General features: G+C 44.2%; 1 protein-coding gene across 1 annotated transcript in view; it reads right to left on the bottom strand.

Annotated features, from left to right (window-relative positions):
• Nucleotides 1–12,041, bottom strand: part of klf13 (Kruppel like factor 13) — a 17,654-nt gene extending 5,613 nt beyond the window's left edge. Inside the window, exon 1 of the mRNA XM_085167810.1 lies at nt 10,831–12,041. Within this exon, the coding sequence (XP_085023936.1) occupies nt 10,831–11,308 (478 nt within the window). The 5' untranslated portion in view covers nt 11,309–12,041. The remainder of the gene's footprint in view (nt 1–10,830) is intronic.

Raw genomic sequence — 12,041 nt, 5'->3', positions numbered from 1 at the left:
GTCAGAGTATGCTTCTAGCTCATATTCACAAAGGTAGGATGGTTCGCCACTGAATTTTAGCTGTTAAAGTATGCTTCTAGCTGAGATTAACAAAGGTAGGACGATTTGCTACTAAATTTTAGCTGTTAAAGTATACTTGTAGGTCACATTCACAAAGGTAGGATGGTTTGGCAGGTAGGATGGATTCCCAGAACACCGGCTGACCTTGATTGCGGTTTTAGTGCCTTTTGCAGGAATAAGCTGACATATAATATGGCTTGCTTTTCTAAGAATTTTAGGTGAGTGAAATGACAGGATTTTTTTTACGTGCTGCATTTATATACTCTATATATGCAGTATGTTGATCAAGCTTGCTAAGAAATTATCGCTCCAGGAAAATCAAGATGGCGATGGTCATAAACCTAGTTTAAACCTGTTTTGGCCATAAATCGAGAAACCAGAAACCAGTGAGTGACTTCGAGGTGGTTGCATTCATCCTTTAGAACGAGTCCATGGTTTTATGCCCGTACGCATCACCCTGCCAGCAGCCTAGTTGCTGTTTTACATGATTGCATGTTTTCAAACCCATTTGTGGTTTCCAGCGTCTTTAAAATTCAACACAAACTTTGTAACTCGGGCCAAAGCATAACTTGATGGGATCACTGCGTTATGATAGAGTTGCTATTTCGAGCACATTTCAAGTCTCCGCATGCTGATTTTACCACTGCAGTGAAATAAACAGGAGCCAGCGGTTGCTGTAAAGGTCGACACAAAAGAATCGAAATGAAAATACTTTTAAAAACTAATGGGCGAACAGTGGGTCGGGCTTTTACAGGATATGTGATTTGTGGTAAATGAGCCGAAACGTGCCAAAGCTGCTCCAGCGCTTACGTTGTTAGCCTTTTAAATACAGTTTAATGTTAATGCAACAGGGCTTTTCACATGTATCAGAGGCTTTGGTGAGTCTCACTCAAATCAAATGAAACTAACTGATGATGAAGTGTGCATATTTCGGCACTCTGGTGACACAAATGGTGCTCGCCACATAATAAACAGCTCACCACAGTGCTAGTACTGACTCATCCTGGGACAACAGTCATAAGGTTATTCCATAATATATTAAAAGCCACAGAGATAACTTCAAACTGTTAAGAAACACGCAACAAACAAAAAAAAAGAAGTTTGAGCGATAAGACCTGGATGTAAATCACCTACAAATTGGAAGAGTACTGGAGGAGCAGCCAAGGTTTAATTATCTAAGCTCCAGATGCTAATCACGCTCACAATGGTTACCCAGCCCATTTTCTAGCATGCAACTATCTGTGACTCGGCACATGGGAAATTACAACCTTCCCCCTCCTCCAACAGCCAATAAAAGTGGGCTCTGACAGAAATATACTCAAGGCCATATGGTACAGTATACTGCAATATATCCTGCATTTTCCTACCATACTAATATGGAAACGGTATGCAGTGAACCTAAATGCAGCATCCTGCATCTACTGGTCAATACTATATTCCATTTAGCCCCATTTTACTGAGCTCCTGCCCAACAATAGTGAAATCCAGCAGTCTAATTTTACCAGCTTGGCTTCACAGAGCGAAAGGAAACCGCAGGATGTGTTCTTCTAATGGTTAGGCTCTTTCTAGTGAATAAGAATAATCAATCATAATGTGCACGCCCGTGGCAGGGATTTGCAGTATGAAAGGGAAAAGATGGAAGGAGATGCGTGGATGTTTATAGGTGGCACATCAGAACACGGCTGCCAAATGATTTCTTTGTTCTGTGGTTTCCCTCTGGGCCACAATGGAAAGAGTGCTGTTAAGCATCAAACACTCAAATGCTACCTGATGCCAGAGAGTCTCAACAACAAGAACTCGGTGCACAAGTCTCAGTCCCTTCCCCCCACCTCCCCACCTCCCCATACACTGCATGGTTACAAAACACGCCGACAGACAGCGCAAGTCTAGACAGTCCGGTCTGTGTTCCTGCCTCTGACGCCTCACCTCAGCTCCAGACAAACTCAGTCAGCCCTGCCCACTATAGTTCCTGCAGGCTCACACAAGACTCAGTATATTTAACCACTGTAACTGACATGTATACATTTGCATACGCGCACCAAAACACAGCCCTGTCCCCTTTTCATAGCAGCTATTTATAGTTTTTAGCAAAGCTAACAAAGACACACATCCGTTCATGCGTGATGCAGCGTTACAATGTATAAAGAACGACGTGACTGTGTTTGTTTGAGCTCCTGGAGAAAAAGTAAGCAGTGAGGCGCTCATCTGGTTGACGTGGCTCATAATGGAGTGATTTCATTCACTGCTTTATTACTAAAAGAAGAGACCAGCGCTGCCACCTGGCACTGCAAAAATTAGTTATTGGCCTAAAAGCACAGCTAAGTTTTGCAGGCTGCTTAAAGCTAAATAAGCAGTGTAACGGATCTGGCAACATTAATATTTAACCAGACACAAGAGAGCCAGACTGAGATATCCAGTCTATCTGCCCTGATACAGTAATGCGTAGTGGAAGCATCAGGTATCCAGCAGCAACTCTCTGAGATGGGTCAAATTATTTGCAGCTCCGTGACTTCTTGGAAAGGGCAGAAAGAAAGACACGGTGCCCATTTTCACCTCTCGCTGAGCAGCTTTGAGTTTTAAAGCCAACAATATGAATATTGATAAAAAAGAAAAAACCTGCCAGCCTTGAAATATCAACTCCCATAAAGGAAAAGCGTGCAACTTCCCAATCAAGTGTTGTTTCGTAACACCGGGATTGGGATTTCCATGAAGCTGGTAAACATATTCTGCTAACATTGAGATGGTTTAGGGAACAAAACGCTTTCATAATGAGTGGAAATAATGAAAGAGCCTATCAGCCTGTGTGGTATGAGGGTGTCGCTTTTCAGAATTTTTCAATAGACTGCAGCTATTACTCAGCATTTCTGTAGAAAGGAGAATGCGGTAAGCTACTCCGCTTACCCAGCTTTTCTTCCTATCTGCTTCCAGTGTTGTCACAGCACAGCACCATAGTGACTGTGACGCCAGGACCCACCCATTGGTTATCCCATCTCTGGCATCATGCCATGCCAAGGGTGTGGTTTGTCTTTCTCTGAATGTGTAGAGGGCGAGCAGAGCGGGGGGTGGGTGGGTAATGAGGGAAGCTTTTCCCTAACGAACACAGTGACCCAGTTACCCATAAAATGAGTTACATCATACATCATGCACGCAAACTGTACCTCTACTAAGCACAAGTGTCCCCCCTCCAAGCCAATGAGATTATGTCACAGGTATTCTTGTTGTATAACTGTTCTCTGCGAGTCCACTGGGTCAGTGAATAAACAGCTCATCTCTGCTCCTCTCCCTCCATCTTCCTCTCATTCATATCTGAGAAGTTGGGCTCCTTGGTTTCAAGAGAAATGTTTAAGAGAAATGGAATCTGACTTCCTGGTGTAAGGGATGCTGCCTGCAAAAGAAAAGATCAAATCTCTTCTTGACGCGCACTGCAGTGGAGAAACTGAGCTCAGTCGCCGACCGAGAGCAGATAACATTCCTGGTGTGTCCTCAGGCATGGTCCAAACTTCACACGGCAAACTTCATTTGAACTTGCTATAAGAGAACTAGATTAAATACCTGTGCAGGGTGAGAGGAGGAGGAAAAATACATCAGAGATCACCTTGAAGTTAGTTGTGCCTGCACAGCGAGAACCAGAGCAGGAAATATCTTTCTCGGGGAGCTTACAAGGAAAACAAGGTGCACCTTACACCTACACAGAGGCAAACAATTCACAAAGAGAAAGTATGGAGCCTTGCTGTAGATCACGGCTCATTACAGTTGGAGCCACCTCACTTCAAGGCTGGTTTTGGTGGCACAGCCAGCTTGGCAACATGAAATGGGACACCACTAACTCCAATGGTAGGGCGCAGCACAATCCTATAATTTGGATCCATGTTTACAGCAGACTATGACCTGAAAACAACCAGAAGCCATCTTTGCTGCCAGCAGACAGCCATTGATGGGGATTCTGGGTAGTACTAAAATGACTGCTGGGGCCCTCATCAACATAAACCACTGGAGCAGACAGGGTTAACCCAAGTGTGCCCAGCCTCTCCCTCCACACACACCATCATGTGCCAAGGTGGTATAAACACTAACATCTGTGCACAGAACAATAAATATACATTAAGCCTTCTGCAGTTCCTCCTTTCTTTTGTTCGCGAAGCGGTATATGGAGGCAACGCTTTAGCAAAAATAACAACAAAAGCTTACAAATTTCTGTGGTCTGCACACTTGAGATCAAACCAACTGTTTCTGTGAATGTTAGTCTATGAACAATTACAGCCGTACCCCGAGTGAGAGAACAGACAAATTACCAGAAAATCAAAACATGTTTTCTCAGACGACTCCATTCAGAGTTTGCTGCAGACGAGAATAAGTCACCAGGAGCAACAAAGGACCTCTGGGTGTGTCAGGTGCTTGTGACGAGAATCAGCTTAAGCTTTTCAGGAGAAGCTCAAAAACAAGAGTATTTAACGTATTATCATCTTTTGTCGTCATTGAGAGGGACCTTGCTCGCGGTTGAATAGCGTGCCTATCCTTGTGGGGCCTATAGCTGTCAGGCTGTGAACAATAGCAGCAGACTCTCTTCCAGCAGGAGAAGCACTCCTGTAATGCATTTCAATCAGACAGGCTGCAAGTACTAACCGTAACTCACTCCACTCGGTCCACACCGCGCCGGGCTACCGACGTTCACACGGAGACATGTAGCAGGGGTCGAGTGCAAGCATCTGATTCCTGCATACACTTTGCTATACATTACTTCATCCTCTTAACTGTTTAAGAGAAAAGCGGGGAGGGGTTGCCTGCATTCAGCAGCTCAACAGATTTGCCTCAATTAGCTGGAATGGGCACTCTCTTTCAGCCTTGAGTGCGTGCTAAAACAACCTGCCGCTTTGATATGTTGCAGGCAACCTACTTATCTTTAAAGAAAGAAAAAAACAACAACAACGGTTAAACTGACGACATGCAAACAGCTGCTGCCATTAAAGGGTGTTTATAGTTGGTCCACAGAAGCAGGTGGGAGCATAGACGCGGTACAGTGCCAGCTTATTCTGCTGATAGAGTCTCACACTATAGCTCATTTGAGGCAGACATCCTTAACCACCATCAAACAAAGGGCTACAACCCTGCTAGATCCTGAGAGGCCCCACCACACTGAAATAAGAGGACAGACAGATAATACCAACTGTCCCAGTATGATGCCTGATGCTCTTATGGTGAGCGGGACAGAAATATTTTCATGTCTTACAGCGACTGATGAGGCCATCCTTCTCAAAAGACTCCATGAAATACTCCTCGTTTTGCACCCAGGGACCACACCCCATGATGATATGGTCTGCCACAAGTCTGATTTATCATGCAGAGAAAGGGGACACACCTTATGTACTGTAGCGAGAAGCACAGCCAGAAACAAAACACTTCCTCTGACGTTAGCTCACAGCCATTCCTCTCTTATTCAAGCTGCGATTAATATAACGCAGCAGACGCAGTCAGGGTCTAACTCTCATACAGAACACTGCAAGTGCCAGGCTGACAGGAGCAGGTTCTGCCGCTGAGGTCGCAGCCCTTCAGACGTTAATCAGATTAGATGCAGATGCAGCTGAATAAATGACCTACATCAATGGAGGGCATTGACAGTGAATATCCTGGTAACTGACCCCACCCCCACCATGCCGCACTGTATATTCTGTCTTTGCACTACAGATCCCTCCCTCACATGCGAGATGCGGTGGAGGTGGGAAAAAAATGAAGAATGCACAGTGTTCCACAGGTCTGTATCCCTCTCTTCCTGCCGCTGGTAATCAACACCACACCACAAAACGTGGCTGGGCTCGGCCTCGCAACACAGCAGGCTTCAGCACCTATTTTGCTTTTCAGGCTGGAAAAGGGCGGGAGGGGCTGCTGGGGGAAACAGACAGAGCAGCTTTTATAGAGCTACTCTAGAGCTAACTAAAGAATACACAAGCCCTGTGGGCCACTGAAAGCAGCACAGCTCAGGGTACTGCCTGACAGTGACCTTTCAGTATTATGATTGTCCTCTATGCATGCCTGGGTGCTTAATCACAGTGAAATCAGGTTTATATGTCAACACCAAGGAAGTATCCTACTATCAGCTTTACATGGTCATATACAGGATAGCATATGGACAGCACGTGCGCCAGCGCATGCCTTAGAAATGTCTTCCATGGAGCAGAAACACTGCACCAGCAGAATAACAGAGAAGATGGTGGCTCCACTTTGGTTTTATTTACACCCTAGTAGACAGGATTCCTTATTTCTACTCGACACATACCGTCCTGCATGTGACCTTTATAAGGCAACAACATGTTGTGCAGGAGAGATGCCATTCTGAAATCTTACGACAGAAAAAACAAACACTTGAATGTTTGCATCTGTAAATTCCTGTCAAATTGACATTGCTAACATGCTAATCATTAGAGAACAAGGTGTACACTATTACAGCAGTACTATATTGTCATGGTTTCGAATACTGGCATTGAACATTTGCTATTTACTATGAAAAATAAAGCAGTAAAGCTGACCAAACACTGGAGAAACGATACTTTCAACATGTTTATGGTGCTAAATGAAAAGAGGACCCTTGAAACAAAGAGTAGCTAACATGTACAAATCTCCCAAATCGAATCTAATAGCAAACAGTTAAGTTGCGACAGTAAATTTAAAAACAAAGATTTAAACCTGCTGCTAACACGACAGGAAAAGCCACAGGTTTTTTTTAGGTTTTACCATGAGGGAATCATAACATCAAGGCAATCCATCCCATAGCTTCAATTTGAACCTGAAGTAGCTTGTTACACCACATTCCTCGTACAACATTTGGATGGGGACAAATGGAAACTTGTCTCAAGACTGAAGCATGAGCTTCTTATTACATGTCAGAATTAGAGCTCAAATGGGAGCAATGGTGGAAATCCTGCCATGTGGCAGGTAGACAGACAGACCTGCCCCAGTAGAGCTTTTACCGATTTCTGTGCCAAGGTTAAGGCCCAAGCAAGAGCAGGAAAACCCCATCTCCACCCTGCTACCTCATCAATGCCACCAGCCACACAGGAACATTGTGCACTCTGTGCAAAAGTGCAGCCAAATATAAAACCACTGGCAGTGAAGTTGTATATATAATCAGAGAGTCCTGTTGCTTTTTCCATGCGGAACTTGGGATAATTTTACATTTAAAAAGCGTAATTAACCACAGTTATTTGACTGAAAATAGACAGCATGCATGAATAACTGGGTCTACCAGGTGCTCCCGCTAATTTTTAGGGCACGCTTTGCAGCCATCTCGCAGTATTAGAGATACTCCAGCAGAACACAAAAGAGGTTCAGACAAAACATCAACCCAAGTGTAAAATATGGCATTAGACTCTTTGTCTTTGAGGAATATTGACGCTGTTCCTCCCTGTGATTCCATTAGATTCTGAATAAGTCTTCTACACTGACAAGATGGCCTTTTGTACGACCCAGCTGTGGAGGACACGGAAAGTCTGAGCTGTTATTGCCGAAGAATAGTCAAGGCCCATCTCTCCTTTGATGGTAGTCTGGGTCAGATGACCACAACAGAGTAATGAGGCTTCAGAAAGAACATCATGTACTCTCTATGGAAGCAAGACACACTATTAGAGACACTATTTAGAAAATAGAGCATCACTCTTAAAAAAAAAAGGTGCTAAAAAGCCAGAAAGAACATGAAAATAAGAGGAAAAGGAACGCAAGAAATAATTTGAATGAATTCAAATGTTACACCGTAAATAGTTTATATGTACATCGGTGTTACGTGACTTCATTTTCCATATATCAGGGCTAATGCATGTTTCACAGAAAAGGCCCACCTCCTGCACCAGGAGATCAGACAAAAAGCTGTCTGGTCACCTTTGACCCTTAAACTGCTGCGCATTCCTCACCATACAACTCAATGCAGCATAATGAGCAATTTAAATTCAGTGTGTACCTAGATGTCTGCTGCATTAGACAGTGAGTCTCAAAAGAAACCTACAATGAACCCTTCATAATCTCCGTTGAGAGGATCAAGAACATCTTTGCTCTCCCTGAGTGGCAAATTTTTCTACTGCCAGCAGTAACCACATAATCTACTGACAAACAATTACACAAAGACAGTAAATGAAAGCCCAAACATCACACTGAGTAACATGGGCCTTGTTGTGGACAGTTTTCATTAATGAAACCAATCACAGTTATTTCAGGGATGCTCAGTATACTGGTTATGAGTGTAACTGGAGTGGCCGCGAAAGGCTCGTCTAAAGAGTCCTAAAAACTTACAGGTTGGAGGAAAAACAGGCTCCATAGCTAATGTAGCTTGTTTAAGACACAAAAACACATTACATTGACAGTACACTAAACTCTAATTAAATTGACTATAAACTGTATAAGTAAGCGCATGTAAATGACATTCATAAAATAACACATAAAACATGTAAATATATGATAAAAAATGATGGTGACTCATGGGGAAGATTTGTTTTGACCTATTTATGGAATTGTGTTGTAGACACTGCTTTACAAAAACAACCTACAGGTTTCATCTTCTCTTAAGATGCTAACGAATAAGACTCATAAGATATGCAAAAGCTGGGATGATGAGGCTTTGGGCGTTATAGGAGTCAAGTAAGGACGTCTTGTCCCCGGTTCTTTGTTTGGTGTCTATTACAGTGTTTTCCTCCTCAATTAGATAGTGGTGTTTGGCAGGAACTGACTGGGCTGGGATCCATTCTCTCTTGACTCTGCTAGTAGGGGCTGAAGGGAAGCACGCTGCCAGATTTTGGCTCTGTGAAAGCACTGCAAGATTGGCTGAGGCATCCCGGCTGAACTCAAATGACCCACATTCTGGGCCTATCCAATCAGACAGGCAGAAACAGTCATTATTTTCACAATTTATGGGACATAAACCAATCGTGAAGCCAGACGCCGAAGTGTATCCAAACAGAAAGGCAGGCGAAAAAAAGGAAATGCTTAATAGGCACAGAGACAAGGGCAGAGTTAATACGGAGCAATGAAACTGCACTAAGCTCACACGGTTTGGGCTCAGGAGAAGCACCGCTGAATGCTGAAGGCTGAATGCTGAAGGCTGGCTCTTTGAGAGTCCTGCTGGAAGTTTGGCTGAGAAAAAAGCAGCTTAACTGAGATGACTCACGCTCTCTAACTATCTGGTAAAATAAGCAGAAACCATCCCAATTATAAGAAATTATAGACTGCAAACCAATCACAAAGCCATAGGGGAGTGAATCCCAAAAGAAAGGAAATGGCTAATAGGCAAAAGGACAAGGACAGGGCTGAGTGACAGCAATAGAACTGCATCAGTAGAGAGACCTTTCATTTCCTTTAGGATGCAACTGAAGAAAAAGCTAGAGCCCTTTTTTATGCATGCACCAAATCTGTGTCTCACTCTCTTAACTTCCCTTGACAAACACTGATTGCATACTGCTACTACGACAGTTGCCACCACCTGCAGCTGACAAATAAAAACTATTATTTTCAATAACAATTTTAGAAAACTTGATTGCAACATGACAACAGCAAATGATTGTATAAATCTTCACAACCTGTGCCTAATTTTAGCCTGATTTTCAGATGGACAGTTCTTCCCACACCCTGTAAATCTAGTGATTGGTGGGGTAATCTATTCCACATAGTTTCAATCTTCTGGTTTAATTTCTTTCTCTATTCATAACAATTTTTGAGATGAGTCAAGTTCACACAATAAATTTGTATGCGATTCCTGTGATAAAGGTTTTGTTTTGTTTCTGGTCTGTCAGCTCGATATGTGTGTAGAAGATGATGAACTGCAGTATACAGAGCAGGAGGGGAAAAGCAAAGGCTCCTCAGTCGAGGCTCAGCTAGCTGAGTCTGTTGCTGGCCAGATCAGCTGGCAGTCTGTCTAGTGGGGGTGTGGCACATCACAACAAAGGGCTTTGGGCAGACAGGCTACTGCACAGCTCTTATCAACCCCCCAATTTGAGTCGATCTACATCCTTCACTATCTCAGTAGCCTATTCTGCGGAATGCAAAGCGCAGATGTGGAGGTATCCTTTGGGAAGGTCACAGGTAGCAAACTGCCGATCCGGAGCGCATTTGCAAGGGTTTCTCTCAGCGGTGTGACGGCGCACTTGCTGGACTGCAAACTTTCAGCATGCCCACATTTATTTATTGCACACTTGGCTTATTCTCTAATGGGGACATTAGGCTGTATTTTGTAGGGTTTCGACTCTCGTGTTGCCGTGGTACAACCCAAAGTTTATTTTAATTAAAGCGAACAGAAGAACGCCCGAAATCTGATCTGTGTAATTTTGTTCTGCATTTGCGCTGCAGTTTGAACACAGTGTTCCATGCGGTGGGGTTTGTTTGTGAGTATGTGTGTGCTCCCGCGCACGCGCGTGTGCGTGAGTAAGGTGGGGGGTTAAAGGAAAGCCGTCACAAAGCTCTGAGACACGAGTGGGAGTGGCACTGTTTTCTAACCCCCGCAACCGAAATTAAAAGGACGTTTCATAAAGTTCGCACAACTGCATTATGAAACTATACAGGCCACTGCTAAACTGAATGTGCTCATAGTATCCATTCAGGGTGGATCCGTGGGTGAATATTTATGAGTCACTGACTCGAAACACAGCAATCATCTCCTCTGTACACATAGCGCTATGAATGTACGAGAATCCACACTTTTGGTATCTCAGTGTTTTAAATCATCCCATCCGTTCTCAGATACATAAGGGAAACCCACGTTCACAGCAACAAACATCCAATGCACCCAATGAAACTGACCTGTGTGTGTCCTTAGGTGGGCTTTGAGGTGGGATGATTTGCCATAAACTTTTTCACAACCTGAATAGTGGCATTTGTGCTTTTTCTGAGGCGGCTCTTGCTCAGTTCGTCCCCGCGGCTTTTTGCCTCTTTGTTTGAGAGAAGGATCGGAGATGGTGGAAGGTGTGGCAGATTTTCCATCATCTCTAAGGTTCGGCATGCTCTCATCTTTTATTTTTGCCTGCTCGGCAACACTGTTGGGAGTCTGCTGGTTAAAATCCGCCAGAATCCGCGCCACCACAAAAAGAGAGGAGTTATCCTTCACCAAAGGCTCCTTAATTTCCTCCCCGTTCTTGGAGGAGGATGGGATTTCTGGTTTAATCTCCCTATTCCCTTTAGGAGCATGAACAATTGCACGACTGGACATTGAAACAAGGCACTCTGCTGCAAAGTGATCCATTTTGTCTTTGAAAGAGCCCCCTCTGCTTCTTAATGACATTCACAAAAATCAAATAAAAATGATCCCGTGAGAGGGGAAGAAAAAGTACTTGTTCCGTGGTTCCCTTTGTGTAGTGGTGGTGGTGGTGGTGGAGAGGAGGAGGTCGTTCTCATCAGAGAGAACTGACTTTATGATCTTACCCGGCTTTCCAATATCATCAACATCCTGTGCAAGAAACGCCTAGGACAGAAATGCAGACAACCTCCCCTTAGAGAGAGCGAGCGAGCGAGCGAGAAAACAACAGAAACCCAAAGTCTTTGTTTAGCGCAACGACGCTGGTAAGAACAAGAAGTCTAGAAACTTGGATGCGTTAACTCCCATCGCGGCTTCAAACAGTCTCCAGCATAGTGCGTGTCTCCCGAGCGCCTGTTCCTGCTCGGTGTATCCATGCTGGGGGCGTGTCGACCGGCGACGATCGGGCAGCATCGTCAGAGTAGCCGCTCATTCATTGGGCGCTGTCTGCCCCCAAATGCACCAAACTTGAAAGTTTCACCACAGGTTGCCTCCACGCATTTCACATGATGTATATCTCGCAGGCTGCAAAGTTAACAGATCTTAAAACATACAACAGAATCGTGCGGAGTGGCGCACAAAAGCTTCCAGGCGCTTTGGAGTTTTGTCCACCGATGATATCGGCAAGGAGGTGTCTTTAGATCCGAGAGGCATTCTGCAGCAAATATAGCCTGGATATACAGCTAGAGTGATAATATACTCGGCTATAAGAGGAATACGT

This window comes from Neolamprologus multifasciatus, chromosome 7 (assembly GCF_963576455.1).
Source record: "Neolamprologus multifasciatus chromosome 7, fNeoMul1.2, whole genome shotgun sequence".
NCBI classification, from domain to species: Eukaryota; Metazoa; Chordata; class Actinopteri; order Cichliformes; family Cichlidae; genus Neolamprologus; species Neolamprologus multifasciatus.
The sequence above is the reverse complement of the archived record's forward strand: the minus strand, read 5'-3'. Positions and strand labels throughout refer to the sequence as shown.